Here is an 18,145-nt window from a genome sequence, read left to right as displayed (position 1 = left end):
TATGAATGATCAAATTTCAAATCTTAGAAACACTAATAGGGTTACAGCATTAGGTCTTCATGAGTAGGATTAAAGACAAATACTATAATAGAAAAACCTGTTAATTTAGCAAGGCAAGTAAGAAAGATACCAAACATAAGAGATTTTAAAAACTCAATTGTATTAAAAGGTTGAGTGTGGGTTTCAGAACTTCTCATTTTGACTGAGATCATTGTTGGATACTTTGAGGTTCTTTTTCCCAAATGTACATTTACAAGAACAGTAATTGAGTATTTACACTGCAAACTCAAACCATACCCAAGAACAAACTGTAAAGCATCTTGCTAGTAGCCTTGGGCTCTGGGACATTACCTGAAGCTGCGAGTTGCCATTTAAAGCAGGAACATTGCCCAGATAAACTGGCATGTGCAACTCAAGAGATTTGTCTTGGGTGAAGTTGTCTTCTTGTGCATGAAGACCATCAACAACAAGACGAAAACTTTTCCTTTCCCAGCTGAACATCACCTAATAATCAGAAGCAGGAAGAAGGAAGAAGGAGAATAATAATAATAATAATAATAATTTGTAATGTAAAAAGCCTAAATATGAGAGATGGACCACCTGCCTTTCTCTTAGCACACAAAGGGGGCTCTGTTTAAAGAGCATCTAAACTGTGCATGCAGATTTTTTAAAATAATGTCTTTCACCTGTTCTTTTACCATTTTTAAATTGTAAGACATGATTCATAAATTAATTTAGTAGCAAATCAAGTAGTTTAAAATAGAAAATAAATTCACAGACAGCTTCCTCTGTGCCAGTATTGATTTGCACTGGTGTCTGGATTCGGGTGTGTGGTGCACTTTATTATTGGTGAAATCAATCTTGTCTCACAGTTGTCAGGTAAATCCTTCATTTGCTTGTATAATCTGTAACTACTGTCACCTAAGGGTATTATCTCTGTCTTTTTTCATCACATTTGACGGGAAGCAAATCTATGTGCAGCATGATGTCGGCAACCAACAACACAGTCAGGTTATTAGACTCGTGGATATTACAACATCAGATTACCTTAAAACCAGGGCTCTTTATCTGGCTGCAAAATACAGATCCACAGAACTCCATGATTCTCCCACAGAAAACAGTCTTACAGCGAGTTTGTATTGTCAAAGCAAAGGATGATTTTAACTTGTACTCACTGTGTGCCATTTGCCATCGTTATATTTCTCTTTGTTGAAGATTCGGCGTTTCTTTCCAGGGGAGCTCAGTGAAAGCTTAATGCGCCCATTGGATATGTAGAGAGCCACATGTGAGGTCCCGAATTTATTAGCAATATAAAAGATTAAGCCTTCCTGTGACCTTGTTCGGATGTCAAGTGAGAAATGTGGCCTAAGAAGGAAAATCATTCATTATTTTTTCACCTAGACTTGAAGTTACCAGAACCCCCTTTGTTGTTTTTCACCTCTAATGCTGACAGTTGAGACATCACATGATCTATTTTTTATCAAGTTCATCCTTGTTGATGTCACATTTTTGGGCTTTAGCTGTACTTTCATATAACACAATGTCTGGTAACTTGAAGGCCAAAGGGTTGGGCCAGTGTGGTACTGTAGTCTATAGTTGACTGATGTTTACACACACACCACAGCCAGAGTCTGAGCAATATTGGGCAGAAGCTATTTCAGTGTTGCTAGTTTTAATGGCTGTATTTTCCCTGAATAAATGTTTGGGTTTGGGTTCCAGAATTACCAATGCCGGACCTGTCATTTGATATACCTTTCCAAAATCGACTGGTCATCTTCAGGTTATCTGGGTCAGTATAGCCAAAGGAAAGTGTAACTGAGAATGTTTAAAAAATAATAAATTACCTGTTTTGCAGTGATTGACGAGAGAAGTTATATTCCAAATGACCGAGTGAATCCCCTAGCTGGTGGGCATTTCTGACACTGCTTGGCAGCCTGCACCCAGAAACACTTTGCACACTTTCATCTTGTGTTATTGTCTCTTTTACATCGCTCTCCTTCACAATAAAAAGATAATAAAACAAGTTTTTAGCCTTTAAACACTACTTAGTGCGTATATACATTATTTTCACTGAATGAAAATGGAAACATTTAGATTATTATCAGATGAGAGTATGATCAAGGGCTTTATTACTACGACAACAACACGTTTACATATTCCTATAGTAATGCAACAGATGGAAAGCAATTTATTGATTTTATTGATTGAAAATCTTTCATTTCTCTATCAGGAAATCATACATTTCATGTATCCTGTACTGCTTTGCAGGATATTAATTAACATTTTGTTGTAATTGATGATCAATTAATTTTGATAAAATACACAATTTTGCTCCTACACCTGCTCCTATTTTACTGTAGATTAATGATTTCTAATGATTGATGTGATAATTTAACAAATACCAATGTGTTGTTTCTGCTCACACTCAGACATAGACCAATTCAAAACCTCACTAACATGTACATTACAAACTTCTAGCCAATCAGAGTTGCCAGAATCCACTTTCTACTACTGATGAGGTGTCATACCCAAGTTTCAGTTATTCAGAAATAATCATACAGAAGAATCACAGTAATACCGTCCTCAGAACAGTTTTTAATGTTTTCTTATTGCAGTGCCATAACTACCAGCATTTTCTGGGTCAGGATCCTTGAGTAAAGAAACATCCCAGGCAGCAATACAGATGACAATGTTACAGGGTAACAAATGTTGAACAGTAAACAATTTGCTTTTTTATATTTATGAAGTAAATTATTCAATACTCTTATTTATTAAAATGGCTAAATCTGTGTACATATATATATACATATCACTTAAACAGAGAGAGAAGGGGGGGGAGAAAATGTTATGATTGTAAATTGTAATGTGTCAGAATGAGGAACACATGTTATTGTGTTTTCACATGGAGATGGACTTATGGACTGAATTATTTTCTCTATTTAGCTTCACAATAAATTAAAGCTTCATTAGATATAGATACAATGTCAATGTTTGAAAATCTGCTATAAACTTCCTTGTATTAAATACATTTAATGCAGCTGGTTAAATACATCATAAACCGCTTGCAAGAATATTCTACAGTTAGGTCCATATATATTTGGACAGTGACACAATTTACATAATTTTGTATGACATCACGCCCCAAGAACAAGCAGGAACTAAAGACAGCTGCAGTGCAGGCCTGGCAGAGCATCACCAGGGAAGAAACCCAGCATCTGGTGATGTCTATGGGTTCCAGACTTCAGGCAGTCATTGACTGCAAAGGATTTGCAACCAAGTATTGAAACTCACAATTTAATTCATGATTATGTTAGTTTGTCCAAATACTTTTGAGCCCCTAAAATTGGGGGGGACCACATATAAAAATGGGTGGAATTCCTACACTGGTCACTCAATTTGGATGTAACTACCCTCAAATTAAAGACGAAAGTCTACACTTAAAGCACATATTGATTGTTTCCTTTCAAATCCATTGTGGTGGTGTAGAGAGCCAAAATGATGATAAGACAATAAGAATAAACTCTTCGCAGCACTAACACTCCAGAAAAATGGAAAGAGCAATGTGTTTTTATTGTTGAACGATACAAATATATATTTAAATTATTTTAATGAGCAATTATTTTTGGATTTCAGCTCTTTAAAAACAAAAATGACATATTCTGAAACAGACATCCTCATGAATTCTGCCCATTATGAGAACTGTTGTGACAACTCTGAATTGACTTATTTGGTTTACATTCAGGGTTTACATTTGACAATTTTATGGAAGTTAATTCAAGATTTCATTCTGTATGTCCATTGTTAAGAAGATGCAATGAGTTATTATTTTCCATAAAATGTGAAAGAGAAGTGAAACAAAGCTGTAAAATGCATTTTTTATTGAGTAAATTAAAGGTGTCATACAAAAAGGATAACTCATAGAGGTGTACAGTACAATAAAGTAAACAGTTGTAGGTATTTATTAATCAATTAGTTAACTCCGATGATGTTTTTTTCCGTTGTGTTATGGACCATGTAAGATGTACAAAACACAAGATACAACAGAAACAGGTGCTTATCATCTTAAAAGTTTCCACTTTTCCACTGAGATCTGAAATTTCTGTTGCTAAATATATATATTTTTGAAATGTGTGTAATAAATGGAAAATTGGTTGTAACAGTTTTTAACTGTTCACTTTTGAATGGTTTTGAACATCCATTTCCTTCTCTTCATCTCTGAAAGCAAAGCAGTTTAAGAACATATGAATAATGAACAGCCATTACAAAATACAATAGTATTCCATATTTCAATATGAATAATTTCCATACACAATACTTAGGTAATGGATTTTACATCAAAGTTAAATAAATTAAATTGTATTTAAAATCAGAGAGTAAAAATGTAAATTTGAAACTGACTAATCTAAGATGTTGATTTAATCAATGGTCAAATCCCAACACATATGATTTCCAAATGTATAAGATTCTGTTTTTATTATGTTTAAATTGTTTTACTGAAAATTACATTAATTTTTGTGGCCCCAGTTCCTCCCAGACACATACAGTGAGGGAAAAAAGTATTTTATCCCCTGCTGATTTTGTACGTTTGCCCACTGACAAAGAAATGATCAGTCTATAATTTTAATGGTAGGTGTATTTTAACAGTGAGAGACAGAATAACAACAAAAAAAAAGAAAAATGCATTTAAAAAAAGATATAAATTGATTTGCATGTTAATGAGGGAAATAAGTATTTGACCCCTTCGACTTAGTACTTGGTGGCAAAACCCTTGTTGGCAATCACAGAGGTCAGACGTATCTTGTAGTTGGCCACCAGGTTTGCACACATCTCAGGAGGGATTTTGTCCCACTCCTCTTTGCAGATCCTCTCCAAGTCATTAAGGTTTCGAGGTTGACGTTTGGCTACTCGAACCTTCAGCTCCCTCCACAGATTTTCTATGGGATTAAGGTCTGGAGACTGGCTAGGCCACTCCAGGACCTTAATGTGCTTCTTCTTGAGCCACTCCTTTGTTGCCTTGGCTGTGTGTTTTGGGTCATTGTCATGCTGGAATACCATCCACGACCCATTTTCAATGCCCTGGCTGAGGGAAGGAGGTTCTCGCCCAAGATTTGACGGTACATGGCCCCATCCATCGTGCCTTTGATGCGGTGCAGTTGTCCTGTCCCCTTAGCAGAAAAATACCCCCAAAGCATAATGTTTCCACCTCCATGTTTGACGGTGGGGATGGTGTTCTTGGGGTCATTCCTCCTCCTCCAAACATGGCGAGTTGAGTTGATGCCAAAAAGCTCGATTTTGGTCTCATCTGACCACAACTTTCACCCAGTTCTCCTCTGAATCATTCAGATGTTCATTGGCAAACTTCAGACGGGCCTGTACATGTGCTTTCTTGAGCAGGGGGACCTTGCGGGCGCTGCAGGATTTCAGTCCTTCATGGCGTAGTGTGTTACCAATTGTTTTCTTGGTGACTATGGTCCCAGCTGACCGTGTAGTTCTGGGCTGATTCCTCACCGTTCTCATGATCATTGAAGCTCCACGAGGTGAGATCTTGCATGGAGCCCCAGACCGTGGGAGACTGACAGTTATTTTGTGTTTCTTCCATTTGCGAATAATCGCACCAACTGTTGTCACCTTCTCACCAAGCTGCTTGGCGATGGTCTTGTAGCCCATTCCAGCCTTGTGTAGGTCTACAATCTTGTCCCTGACATCCTTGGACAGCTCTTTGGTCTTGGCCATGGTGGAGAGTTTGGAATCTGATTGATTGATTGCTTCTGTGGACAGGTGTCTTTTATACAGGTAACGAGCTGAGATTAGGAGCACTCCCTTTAAGAGAGTGCTCCTAATCTCAGCTCGTTACCTGTATAAAAGACACCTGGGAGCCAGAAATCTTGCTGATTGATAGGGGATCAAATACTTATTTCCCTCAATAACATGCAAATCAATGTATAGCTTTTTTGAAATGTGTTTTTCTGGATTTTGTTGTTGTTATTTTGTCTCTCACTGTTAAAATACACCTACCATTAAAATTATAGACTGATCATTTCTTTGTCAGTGGTCAAACGTACAAAATCAGCAGGGGATCAAATACTTTCTTCCCTCACTGTACGTTTGTAAGATCAACTAGTGAACTGAAATGATTTCCCTACTGTAAGATTTAGAAATTCAATGTATCAGGAAGTTCACCTTTACTCATGCATTATATGTCAACAAATTGCTGTACCAAGCAGCAATGACTTTACTATAATATGTGAATATTATGAATACAGCATGAATTTTTATTTGCCTGAAATATATTTTTCAAGAAGTGAAAAATAGAAAAGCAGAATACATTTTTAAAGCTACAGCATAACACTAATTGCATTAGCATAGTTGATCTTTGCAGTGATACTGTTTCATAAAAGCACTACACATTATTTTAAGATGCCCATAGAGCTGTTGTGCTGATAAAACAATGAATCTACACTAGCAAGGTAACCTCGAGTACTGATGCTTACCCTTCTGTAACTACTCCTGTTTCGGCCCGCCCTGGCCAGCATTAATTGAGGTGGGCTGTCAACGCTGCAGGAACCCACTGACACATCTCCTGTTGAACTGTAGCTACTTAGGTCCTCAGGCTGGTACATGGACCTGCAACGCAATCATAAGTAGTTAGTTTCACTTTGTAACTGATCAAACTTTAGTCTATTTCTTTAAATAGTTTTTACTATAAAACACCCACGTTGGAAGATCTGTAATGGAATTATCTAAGCACAAATTGCATTAACTATACTACATTTTATGTTGGATTTCCAGTACTAAATACCAGTTACAGTATCTTATTGTCACAGACAGATCACAAGCATTCTTCAAAGGACATACATTTTTTGTTTCCCCATCCATTATTTACTTCTTTAGATTACTGATTTTAAATTAATATAGTTTTAAAATTGTAAATAGCCTTATTTGATAAAAAAAATATTACTATTTCACAGTGGTACCTGTACTGTATATCCCACAAAAATCCTACACTATACCAGCACAAATAGATCCTAAAGCATGAAATTACCTTCTCATGTAAACATTGGCCATACAGCCTTCAAATGTGTCTTTTCCCAAAATAATGTCTGGGTCATTTATGCTTGGGGTGATCCCAGCTTGTTTGGTTTGACCTTCATCATCTGCATCAACATAGAAACTGGTGCTTTAGATGGAGAGAAAAAACAAGTATTAGCTTTTAGAAGTGCAATACAGTATTGTTGTATAATATATATGAAATCCAAGTTAGAACAGGAGAAAAAAGAACATTGATCATAAATCAGTTATTTGCTCAAATCCTTATATTTTAATTGGTTGGTTTGGCGGTTTTGTTAATTGTTAGGATTATAGTTTTTATGTGGGTTTTTGGGTTTAAAATATATCACGTGACTAAGATGAGTACCATTTCCAAATACTTTAACAATAATACTGTGGGAAAAGTTAGTTATACATACCTCTGGCCACTTTTTGCAAACATCAAATAGTGCCATTGACCATCTCCACACTTATTTTTGGATTTCCATAACATATCCTGGTTTTTAAATACCACATTGCCATTTTCCAAAGAGAGTTCAATGTTTGTGCCCTAATTATGGAAAAAACACACAAAAACATTTAAATATTATAAATGAATCTCAACAACATTTAAACAGTCTAAGAGCAAATATTTCCCTTTGTAGTCTCCAAGAGAACATGCTGCATAATTAAGTTGTATTTATTTAACTTGAGAATTTAACATAATTTAGCATTATTACAATTCCTCCAAGCATGTTCTTGTTTTTTTTTAAATAATGACTTTATATACAAGATTAAATACACATTAGTCATATGCCTCTGGCAGAAATAATACTAAATACTGAATACTAAACAAAACTAAAATAAACTTACTGCTTCACTGTTCTGCAGTAGAACACCATTCTTCTGTGTGGTCCTGAAGCCCAGACCTACTATGAAGTCATCAGTAAGCTTAAAGTTATCTGGCAAAGTTGACAGAGAACTGCCCAGCTTGAAAGCTGCTTCTCGAGAAAGCTGAGGAATAAATAAATACATAAATACATACATTAATTAGTAAACATAAATAAATAAAAAGATGTGTTTGTTTCAAAACAGGAGAAGTCATACAATGCATATATTGTGTGTTTTAAACAAATATATAACTACAGAGTTGGTGATGTGTCAGGCAATTTGAAGACCCTTTTCATTTTCAGTTTTATAGAGTACAAAAGCTCCAGAGTTTAAAGATAATAGAAGTTAAACCAATTGACACATACCAATATGTCAGGGCACCCGGCACTAACACCAACTGATTCATCAAAATTGGCATTGCCATCTTTGTTAGTGACTCCTTTCACACATCCTTTCAGTGCTGGAATGGTAATATTTTTGCTACAGAAAAGGAGAAAGAACTCAGGTCACAGACATTTGGGAGACAAACAGGAAAATAAATCTGGAATAAAATGTCTCCAGAGATATTTCACTGAATCACTCATTAATTGGCTCTTCCAATTCGAAGTTCATGTTGATGGCTGATACTCTTCATTCAAAAGAAAGAGATTAATTTGGTTATCATGTATTATGTAATGCATCTTACCTTTCTCTCATGGATGTTGGTATCCCTCCAATATAGTATTCTGTGTAAGTTCCGGGACTAATGCTCTGTTTTATTATTTCTATTCCTGTTACATACAACTCAACTGCATCTCCTATCAAACGCACCACAACATTCGTAAATCCGTCCTATGGGAATAAAATAAATGCTGGTTATAACGTTAGTTTATGCAATACATATCTTGTGTACTATTCAATATACTCAATTTTTTTCAAGATTCAGATTGATAAACATTTACAACATCCAAAATAGGAATGCCAATATTAAGAATTTAAAGGCAAGTGCACTTACCAAAGGAAATGTCTTTCTAGCCCTGACTTCAAAGGGCTTTCCCATATCTACACCTCTCAAGACAGGGAATCCATTTTCAATGTTCGCAGTGTAGTAAGAGTTCTGAATCTAACAAATATAAAGATGTGTGAACAAAATTAGTTGTTTTAAAAATAAGTGCACTACATACTTTAGAATGACCAGACAATATCAATTTTCATTGAGATTGTCCAATTACATCAAGTTTTTTCACCCCAATATAGAATCTCCCATTATCAAACTCGGCTCACCGCAACTACCCTCTTTTCTCAAGAAGGAATGAGACTAAATATGCACTCTGTGACCCGCACGCTGTGAAAACCATCCACTCCAAGTCAAAAATGCCAACTGCCTGTCTATCATATCATTTCACCTAAACCTGCAGGTGCCTGATAAACCCCAATGGTCACTGCACTACTGAGATCCAAGCAACTCAGCTTTCACCCTCCCTCCCCTGCCAGGACTTGGACAATTGACAGCTGTCCTCTAGGACGTCCTGGACAAAGCCAGCAACAGCACAGGCTGGACAAGTGGCCAGCTTGGTCTTGTCTGCCATGGCGTTCTGTGTACTCCAGATGGAGGCTTTGACTGCTTTGCCCAGCTTTTTTTTTTATGGTCTTGACTGTTTTCAGTTGCCCATTACTTTATCTGTGTGTTTTGTCATTCTTTAACCATGGGAAGATTAAAGTCTTAAAAAACGCTTCTAAAAATGGTAATTGTATATAAAGTGAGCAAGATTCAAACCTCATTTTCAATGTAGAATAGTATTCCATTCCTTGCTTTGGTTCGAATATCTTGTTTAAAAACTCCTCTGTTCAAATTCATTATAGATATTCTTGCATAGCCAGTGCCTTCAAAGTATGACTTCTCAGTAGATTCTTTATATCTGAAACACAGAATCATCCACATCATTTTTATAAGTGAGTGACAATACGGATTTAATCTTTTTATATTTATAGCTACATTTATGATATGGAAAAGTGGGTACTGTAAGGAAAAGTACTATCTTATGCAGTCAGAGTCTAGCAGTTAAACTGCATTTGTTTAGGACCTTAAGAGCATTGGCTCTGCCCTGAGTGATTGTTTCTTTGTTGTTTATGTGAAGGGAGCTTTTAATTTTTGCCTCAGATAACTTGTACTTCTAAATGAGATATATATGTATATGTTACACTTTTTCAAGTACCTAAAACACTAAACTGTTACCTAAGCTGCCTTTGAAAGCTGAACAGAACATATGAAACTTCAGAAAGGATTTTTTTTAAAAGAAGATAAAATGACATCCCGTAAGTCACTTTAAGTCGTTGTGTAATATTTGACAGAACCCCGAAGAAATACTAAAAAAGTTTTTTGTACGTAACTGCTCCATTTTGTCAGAAATTCTGAGCACAAAGAGATGAATTACATGTTTGTGTAATATAATTTCCTAGCACCCCAACACTACAAGTGTATTTCAGTAATGACACTTTCAATTCAACGCCATAGGTTTAAAATTATTGTATACATAGCTTACAAAAACTGGGGAAGGTTTAGCTTTTCACCTAACTTGTCTTTGGCCGGGATTAAATCAAAATTTTGACCCACCGGCTAATAGAAAACTACAGAACTGTACTCAGTTGCGGCTTCATTTTCAGTAAGATGCCACTGTGATGTACAGGTTTGTAGTTTTCTATTAGCGGGTGGGTCAAAGTTTTAATTTAAACCAGCCCTTTGTCTCTTTAATTGAGCAAATGCTAAGGGAGTGTTTAATGATTACATGCAAGTTGTTTTTATGATTATTATTACCTTTTACAGGGAGGTTCACGATTTACATTGACTGCATCCTTGAAATTGTACAAGCTGATGTTTCGTTCATTCATACTGGTTAATTCAATGCATCCCCGATATTTGCCAAAATTGATAGGTTGTGGAGGCTGTTGGAAAAAAAAAAATTTTTCAATCACCTTTAAGATAATGCGTCCTTCAATGTGCCATATTGCTCTTCAAAAAAGTTCTTAAAAGTTATAATTCAGATTTTTTTTATCAATAAAGCCTTACAATTTACAATTTAATTAACAATACATTATTTAATTTTTATACTGTTCAAAATGTAAGCGTTTAGACTACATGAAACTTATGTTAAAACATAATAAGTATTGAAAAAGTGAATGTTCTAGTTACAGTGAAATCATCTGGATATCCTCCCACATAGAAAACCACGTCATTGGGTTGCAAATTAAGAAGATAATTTGTGTAGACCCCTTTATTTTCTTGGATTTCTTGGGGGTCAGGACTACTTGAAGTAGCTAGTGGGATAAAACCAAGGCTAGCATCCTGGAAAATTCTGTGAAACGAAACAAATAAAGAAAACCATTTAATACAAAGTAAATGTCATTTTAGAAGCTAAAGAAAAACTGTTTAGCTGGTCATTAATAACTACCTCTGAAAGTCAACTCTGTCGAAAATGGATTCCTCCGGTTTCGAGCTTGTGATTCTCTTGTCCACATTCATTTCATACAGTTTGCCTTGAAGATTGTAAACACAGGACAGTTTGTTGTTCTTCAGAGCCATTCCAATGTAGTTTTTGGATACCTAAGAGAAAAAACAATCATACTCTTATGCTCTTCCTGCAAACTCTCACCCAACTGTCAGATGCAACACAACAATAAAGTCCTCCTTTCAGGCACTTACCAAATAAAAATTAACAAAATATGAATCAATGTATCAATATATTACTTCATACATGAAACAAACACAACTGGGTAGCCTCCAGATTTTTAACAAATTAAAATAATTTAAATAATAACTCATTATACTACTCAAACTTGAAATCTATACATACATATACATTATGTTATTATGCTTCTTGCGTTTTTAATTTGTTTCTCCTTGCTCCTTTTCCCGCAGCCCCTGACTGTGACCCTACATCTTGGCAGCACTTAGCTTTAACGTCCAGGATGTAGGACCTCACTTACTGTACTTGCCTGCATAAATTGTAAATTAGAAGTTGTAAAATGTATGATATTTTGAATTGCTACGTTTTATGTGAATTTAATTTGTAATGATTGATGCCTTTATTCAACTGTATTTTTGCACTTTGTTTTGCACTAAGGGCGTCTGCCAAGAAATAAAAATAATAATAAAATAATAATACATGCATGTATGTAAGTAAGTGAATGTAAGTATAATGCAAAAATCATTATGTAAAAGAGCATGTACCACTAAAAAATATTAACCACTAAACTATTAACTCTTTATTTTACTGTGGGAAGTATCCTCTCACATGTTTCTGATAAATATATATCATTTCTCTCAGTTGGCTTTGTAATAAACCCCACTTATTACAAAGTAAAAGCAAAAACAAATTGAAAATTAAAAAAGCTGAATAGAGATAATAATGAAAACATTGGACTTCACTGCGGTTTTCAATGGGAACTGAAAGAGATTATCAAGCATCATATTAAGACTCATGTTTCAAAGCAACGAGAAGAACACTTACATCCTTACTGCCCATGTACAGTACAAACAAATCGCCGCTGTCGGAGGCCTGTCGCCTACGACGATCACCTCTGAATTGTGGCCTCTGGAGGAACAAGGAGAGGGAAGTGAAGGCCCTCAGGTCCTCAATGTTACTTGGCGGACGAACCTCTACGTGAGAACTGCCATCAAACATCATGGGGACAACAACCTGGGAACAGATAAAACCAGGTTCTCATATAAATGGGTTAGACTTGGCTCGGCGCACACCAGTGACTCCTTCGTTTTTAGTGCAGGAGTGGAGGCTGATGAGTTGGTTGAACAACTGTCAACTCCAGTGCGGCAGGAGTTAATAAGGAAAAGAATGGCCAAAGCCAAAATTAAAAAACAAAAAGAATGAATTAATAAAATGGTGCTCGTGCATGGACCTTACCTTATCAGCTGCGTTTCTTGCCAGCTCAATGAGCTCCTTGATTCTCTTGATACTATCAGAGATGTTATTGGTGGGAGTCATTCCGGAGTTAATCTCTTCAATCTTGCTCATTTTATCCAGGAGGGATGGGATGGTGTTGGTTAGGTTTTTCACTACATACCAAATAAAAATAGTAGTAGATTATTAAATAAAAGACACTAAAAAATCTGAATCACACAACATGTAGCTGTAATCAGTTGCTAAAGATACAGTTCAATAGACATGCGTAGGTACACTAGCTGAGCCCTTGGGGATACAATCACATAGATTATACTCAAATTTAAATACATATATAGATATAGATAGATATGTTTTAGCTGGTTTTCACATTGCAATTAATCAGGACATAAAGATCAACAGTCAGATCATTCAAGCAATACACTCACCTGAATTGTCAACATCATTCAATAAATTATTTAAATTAGAATCAATTGGACCACCACCGCCAACTTTAATGCCATCCACAGCTGTTTTAATAGTATCAACTCTGGCCAATACATCGTCTGCTTTCTTATCTGCATCAGTAGCTTTTCTCTTTGCTGCGTCAATGTTGTCCCCAATGTCATCTGAAAGCAAAATAGCAAAGAATAAAGGCTTTAGGTGGTATTTGATTTGCTGAAGACAGTTAGACTAGGACATTTAAATCAGGATCTGTTTTAACCTTCTTTCTTAAAATCATTCAGTGATTTAAAAAGTGGCCTCTGACTGAGGTAGAGGAACAGACACCCAATGAGTTCCTGTAAATGACCAGCAAACCTGCAGCTACTGGGCTCAAACATGCAGCCGATACAACACACAGGTTGCTTATACACAAACAAATAATATCATTGCAATGCTAACTTTGGGTTTGTTCTGCAGATTACAAAACCTGTATTTGCCAAAAGTGAAAAAAATGCATGGAAACAGAAGTTTGGACATACCTCTTTTAATCTGCTGTAGCTCATCTTGGGCTTTTTGAAGGTCATTCTGTAAGGTTTGCTTTTTGTTTTCAGCTTGTTTCAAACGGTTTTTTAAGTCATCAAGGTCTGTTGAGGCCGCTGTGGAATCAGACATGAAGGTTTCTCAGTTTTATTTACTACTGACTACTACTGGAGCAGGGGAATTAACCAATTAAGCTATTCCTAATTTACATAATTGTAATGAAGATGTTTTTTCTAGCTTTCAAATTAGGTTTATTATGATTATAATTAACTATCTGTGACAGCAAGTATACCATACTTTTATGTATTCACTGGGAATTAAATATTATAAATATAAACTTTGACTTATTCATATATAAACCACATAGTAGGACACTTACTTTCTGTCAACTTAATTGGCAAACATGTATACACACGCATGTTCATTCATACTGTACATATATAATTACATACTGCTTAGGTTTTGTTTTGCCTTTTCTGCAGCTCCCAGTAGCTTTTCACCATTAGCTTTTAAGTCTGTGGCTTTTTTGTTCAGATCCTGTTTCTTAACATCCTAAAAAGAAAGAAAGAAAAAAGAAAATAGCCTTTTAAGAAGGAAACATGCAAACAACTTTCATTCCTGATATTCCTCACTATTGGGGGTTGTGTGTGTGTGTGTGTGTGTGGGGGGGGGGGGGAGGGGGGGGATCAGAATTTGAAAACGCATTGACAGAAAAACTGCATTGTCTTGTCTGGCGGTCATTTAGTCACTGTCTCAGTGGGTGAAATTTAAGCAATGCAACTGGACTGAACCTCATCTCAGCGAGCTACAAGCTGTTTCAGTTAAATAGCTAGGCTCTTGCTCAACCCTGGCCTGGAATTACACATTTTAACACAAAGCCTTTCCTAAATTACACATAGCCCTTGAAATTAGATATGATATCTACAACCTACCCCCAGAGCTTTTTCAGCCGCTTCCTTGGCCTGATTGGCTGCTTCTTCTGCAGCTTTAACTGCATCAGTGATGTTCTTATAAGCCTCAATAGCCTCCACTGCACGGCGCACATCCGAAGTACCGCTGGCATTTTTCACTGCCCTATAAAAGTAAATAATGCGCAAAGACATGCATAGTATTACAGAGTAAAGGGCAAAGTTGAGGGTGCTTCACTAGAGTCCCTCAAAAAATATGTAAACTAATATGTAAATTAATACCTACACAAGCAAGCAAGATATCTGAATTTATTTTTAGTTTTGTGGTAAACTTATTTTTTTTTTCCCCATGTAGATTTTAAAATCATAACACCTTCACAAGGTCTCCAAATCTTTACAACTTACTCTTGTAAGTCTCTAGCCAGGCGGTCCAGGTTTTCAGCATGCTTTTCAGCCCTCTCAACAAGACCTTCTTTGGATCCAGCTTTGGAAAGATCATTCACTTTCTTGTTGAGGTCATTTTTTGCTCCATCTAACTGTGCTGCCAATTGTTCATATTCCTGTTAAAAAAATATTAAATACACCCTTTTTACAAAAAGTACCAAATATTAAAAAAAAAAAACAGGAAGAGTTTAACAATATTAATAAGCAATATTTAACGGATTCTGTTTGACTTTTGTAATGTATTAAATTTACCGTTTTGCTTCCTTGTAACGTTTTGAGAAGCTCCCCTGTCTTCATCAATTGATCTTTAGCAATGTCAATTTGACTGGCAACCTTTTTGCGTTCTTCTGTCAGATCATCCACTCTTTTCTGTGAAAACAAAATGAATATGCCTGGTTTAAGAATGGGCTTCAATCTTAACATTGTTGTTAAACAGTCTGCAATGTGTGCATCATAATAAAAGAGTGCTTTATCTGGGATTTCAGTTTTCAAACCATCATCACTAGAATGTAAAAGAATGATAAAACATTGTTTAACATCGCTATCACATGATTTATCATTCATTAGTTAAGGAGTTACTCCAAAAAACATCCATAGTATGTAAAGTATGCATATATCATGATCAAGAATTTATATTAGAGATAAAACATAACATAAAAGTTGAAAAGCCTTTTTGAAATTACCTTAGCATCTGCTAGGGACAGGGTATTCAGTCCATTCTGATCTTCAGCTTGCTTCACAGTTTCTTCAGCTTCTTTTAAAGCTGTTTCCAGATCCTTCAGCTTGGATTCATACTGTGTCAATAAAGCACCAATTTTCTTGGCTTCCTCCTGGTTATTCTCCAGTTGTTTGGTCAAGTTATTTCTAACACGGTCCAACACTGAAATTTAAACCAAAACGCATCCATTATATAAACACTCTTAACAATGCTTTTGAGGGGAACTTTTAAGTATCTTACAGTGTAATTAAGGAAATATTAAAAATCATCCAACACCACACACACACACAAACACAAAATTAATATGATTAGGCATAGAAGTTAAAGGACGTGTAACAGTTCGCAGATTACACTGATTAAAACAAACTGAATACATGTCCAGGTAAAATGTTTCATGTCTACTGTTTCCCTTCATTATTGTTATGATTCAGTTGTAATTTCTGAGCTGTTGCAAATAGGGTAGAATAACCTTTAACCTGCTTCGGTAGAGAAAAAGGCAAATCAAAACTGTTTTGACAACGTACAGTTTGTGGCCTCTTCTTTCTCCTTCTGTGCCATGTCCATCTGGGAGTCACATGTACGCGTGTCCATCTCTCGCACCATGCGCTCAGCATCAGTCAGCATCTTCCCAAAGTCCTCCGTGGGCAGCCCACCACCATTCAAGTAGTTTTCCAGCTGTTTGAGAAGGTCTGCAAAGAAAAACACATGCAGCTTAAAAAAAACAACTGTCTTGGCTTAATGGCATACCATTTTGTTTATATGTTTTGTTTTAGAAGGAGAACATTTGCAGGTTGAGAATAAAGGTGAGGGGTGAGTGACTAATTTCATTCAGCTCTTTTTCATATCAAATATATTCACATGCATGATTGTATTTCGTATGTAAGAAAACAACTGCAGTACGATGGATGGATAAAACTAATCACAAAATTATCCAGAAAGTGACTGTTGATGCAATGGATGGTGTTGAAGATGAGTATTTTGGGTTTGTTTCACAGCAGAAACAGCCTTTATATTATTTCACTGTACTTTTATCTGCAGACTCAAGCATTATTACAATCTCATAACTTCTATTAATATTACTGTAATATCCATTTGATCTGATGCCCAGGCACTTTTCTGACAAAATTGCTTTTGAGTTGCTTGCAATAAACTTGAATGTTAGTTTTTAATGGCAAGATTTCAGTCGTATATTGATTGATTAAAAAATCTATATTCAGTAGAAGCACACTTTGAAAACATTGCCAGTTAATGCTGCTACACACTTCCTATACTTTACCAGTATTATTCTTACCCTGAATTTTCTTGAAAATGATTTGCGTATCGGTGAACAAATCACGTGCTCTACTGTTGGTCTGTTCAATGTTACCCATCACCTTCTGTGCATTTAGGGAGTTCCTGTCAGCCTGGAGAGAAGGAACCCATTATCAGCAACTGCATTTAAATTTAAATTTAGAAAGATATACATCATAGGAAAACACATTGAATGCAGAACCAAAAACAATATAAAATGCACACAACCTTCAAAACTATATAAATGTATCTCTACAGCTGGTGAATTATTCTAAATCTATATTTTTCATTCCCTGGTTTCCCCTGTCTACAGAAAATGCACAGTTTTATAATTAAGTTTTTGCACCTCTTTGGTACGATCGGTAAATATTACATGGATTCCGAATAGATTGCACATGTAAACTTCAGGAAGAAATTAATAAAAATGTATCCTGTCTTCTGATATTTTGAGCACAAAGAAATTCAAGAGGAAAATGTGTTAAAGGTAGCAACAGGTAATATGGGGTTAAGAAGATAAGAAAGCTGTTACCTTTTCTTTCAATAGGTTTATATCTTGAGTGAGGCTCGTGGAATCGAATTCCAATGTATTGACCTTAGCTTTCTGGATGTTGATATTGGAACTGTATCTGTTTATCAGGTCCTGGGAGAGGAGGAAAAAATACTACATTAATCTCATAAAATCAAAATAATCAGTTTAAACATATGAGTCTAATCATTAGGTAATACTGATTGTTGCATAATAATTTTTTTCTATCTTAAATGCCTAAATTTGCATCCACGCATGTATTATTTTATTGTATTTTTTGAAGGTTCAACTGTCACTTTGTACCTTTGTAGCTGCGAGAGCATCTTCCAGGCTCTTCAATCTTTCCTTTGCGAAAGAGTTGGCCGTGATGTTCTCCAGCTGGGATTTTAACAGCAGAAGTTCATCGTCCATTCTTTCGAGATCAATCAGTAAGGTCTGAACGCAGTTATCACACTCTGGGAACAAAAGGGGAGAAATTACATCA

At 35.8% G+C, this 18,145-nt stretch overlaps 1 protein-coding gene across 3 annotated transcripts in view; it reads right to left on the bottom strand.

The window, feature by feature from the left end:
- LOC136765078 (laminin subunit alpha-3) overlaps positions 1-18,145 on the bottom strand; it is an 81,248-nt gene that overhangs the window by 4,212 nt on the left and 58,891 nt on the right. For 2 of the 3 annotated variants that reach the window (XM_066719552.1, XM_066719554.1), the window contains exons 47-73: positions 17,965-18,116; positions 17,665-17,775; positions 17,137-17,248; positions 16,370-16,534; positions 15,811-16,007; positions 15,380-15,496; positions 15,089-15,243; positions 14,708-14,849; positions 14,228-14,327; positions 13,775-13,891; positions 13,241-13,420; positions 12,816-12,967; positions 12,405-12,593; positions 11,346-11,497; positions 11,087-11,249; positions 10,712-10,839; positions 9,674-9,815; positions 8,912-9,019; positions 8,603-8,748; positions 8,283-8,397; positions 7,900-8,040; positions 7,467-7,597; positions 7,043-7,177; positions 6,492-6,624; positions 1,845-1,996; positions 1,176-1,365; positions 352-504 (exon numbers count right to left, since the gene is read on the bottom strand). In XM_066719552.1, the coding sequence (XP_066575649.1) occupies positions 352-504; positions 1,176-1,365; positions 1,845-1,996; positions 6,492-6,624; positions 7,043-7,177; positions 7,467-7,597; positions 7,900-8,040; positions 8,283-8,397; positions 8,603-8,748; positions 8,912-9,019; positions 9,674-9,815; positions 10,712-10,839; positions 11,087-11,249; positions 11,346-11,497; positions 12,405-12,593; positions 12,816-12,967; positions 13,241-13,420; positions 13,775-13,891; positions 14,228-14,327; positions 14,708-14,849; positions 15,089-15,243; positions 15,380-15,496; positions 15,811-16,007; positions 16,370-16,534; positions 17,137-17,248; positions 17,665-17,775; positions 17,965-18,116 (3,878 nt within the window). Of the gene's footprint in view, positions 1-351; positions 505-1,175; positions 1,366-1,844; positions 1,997-3,861; positions 4,216-6,491; positions 6,625-7,042; positions 7,178-7,466; positions 7,598-7,899; positions 8,041-8,282; positions 8,398-8,602; positions 8,749-8,911; positions 9,020-9,673; positions 9,816-10,711; positions 10,840-11,086; positions 11,250-11,345; positions 11,498-12,404; positions 12,594-12,815; positions 12,968-13,240; positions 13,421-13,774; positions 13,892-14,227; positions 14,328-14,707; positions 14,850-15,088; positions 15,244-15,379; positions 15,497-15,810; positions 16,008-16,369; positions 16,535-17,136; positions 17,249-17,664; positions 17,776-17,964; positions 18,117-18,145 lie in introns of those variants that run through there. The other variant, XM_066719555.1, reaches the window with a different exon arrangement.

This window comes from Amia ocellicauda, chromosome 2 (assembly GCF_036373705.1).
Source record: "Amia ocellicauda isolate fAmiCal2 chromosome 2, fAmiCal2.hap1, whole genome shotgun sequence".
NCBI lineage: Eukaryota > Metazoa > Chordata > Actinopteri > Amiiformes > Amiidae > Amia > Amia ocellicauda.
This window is presented reverse-complemented; position numbering and strand designations above follow the sequence as displayed.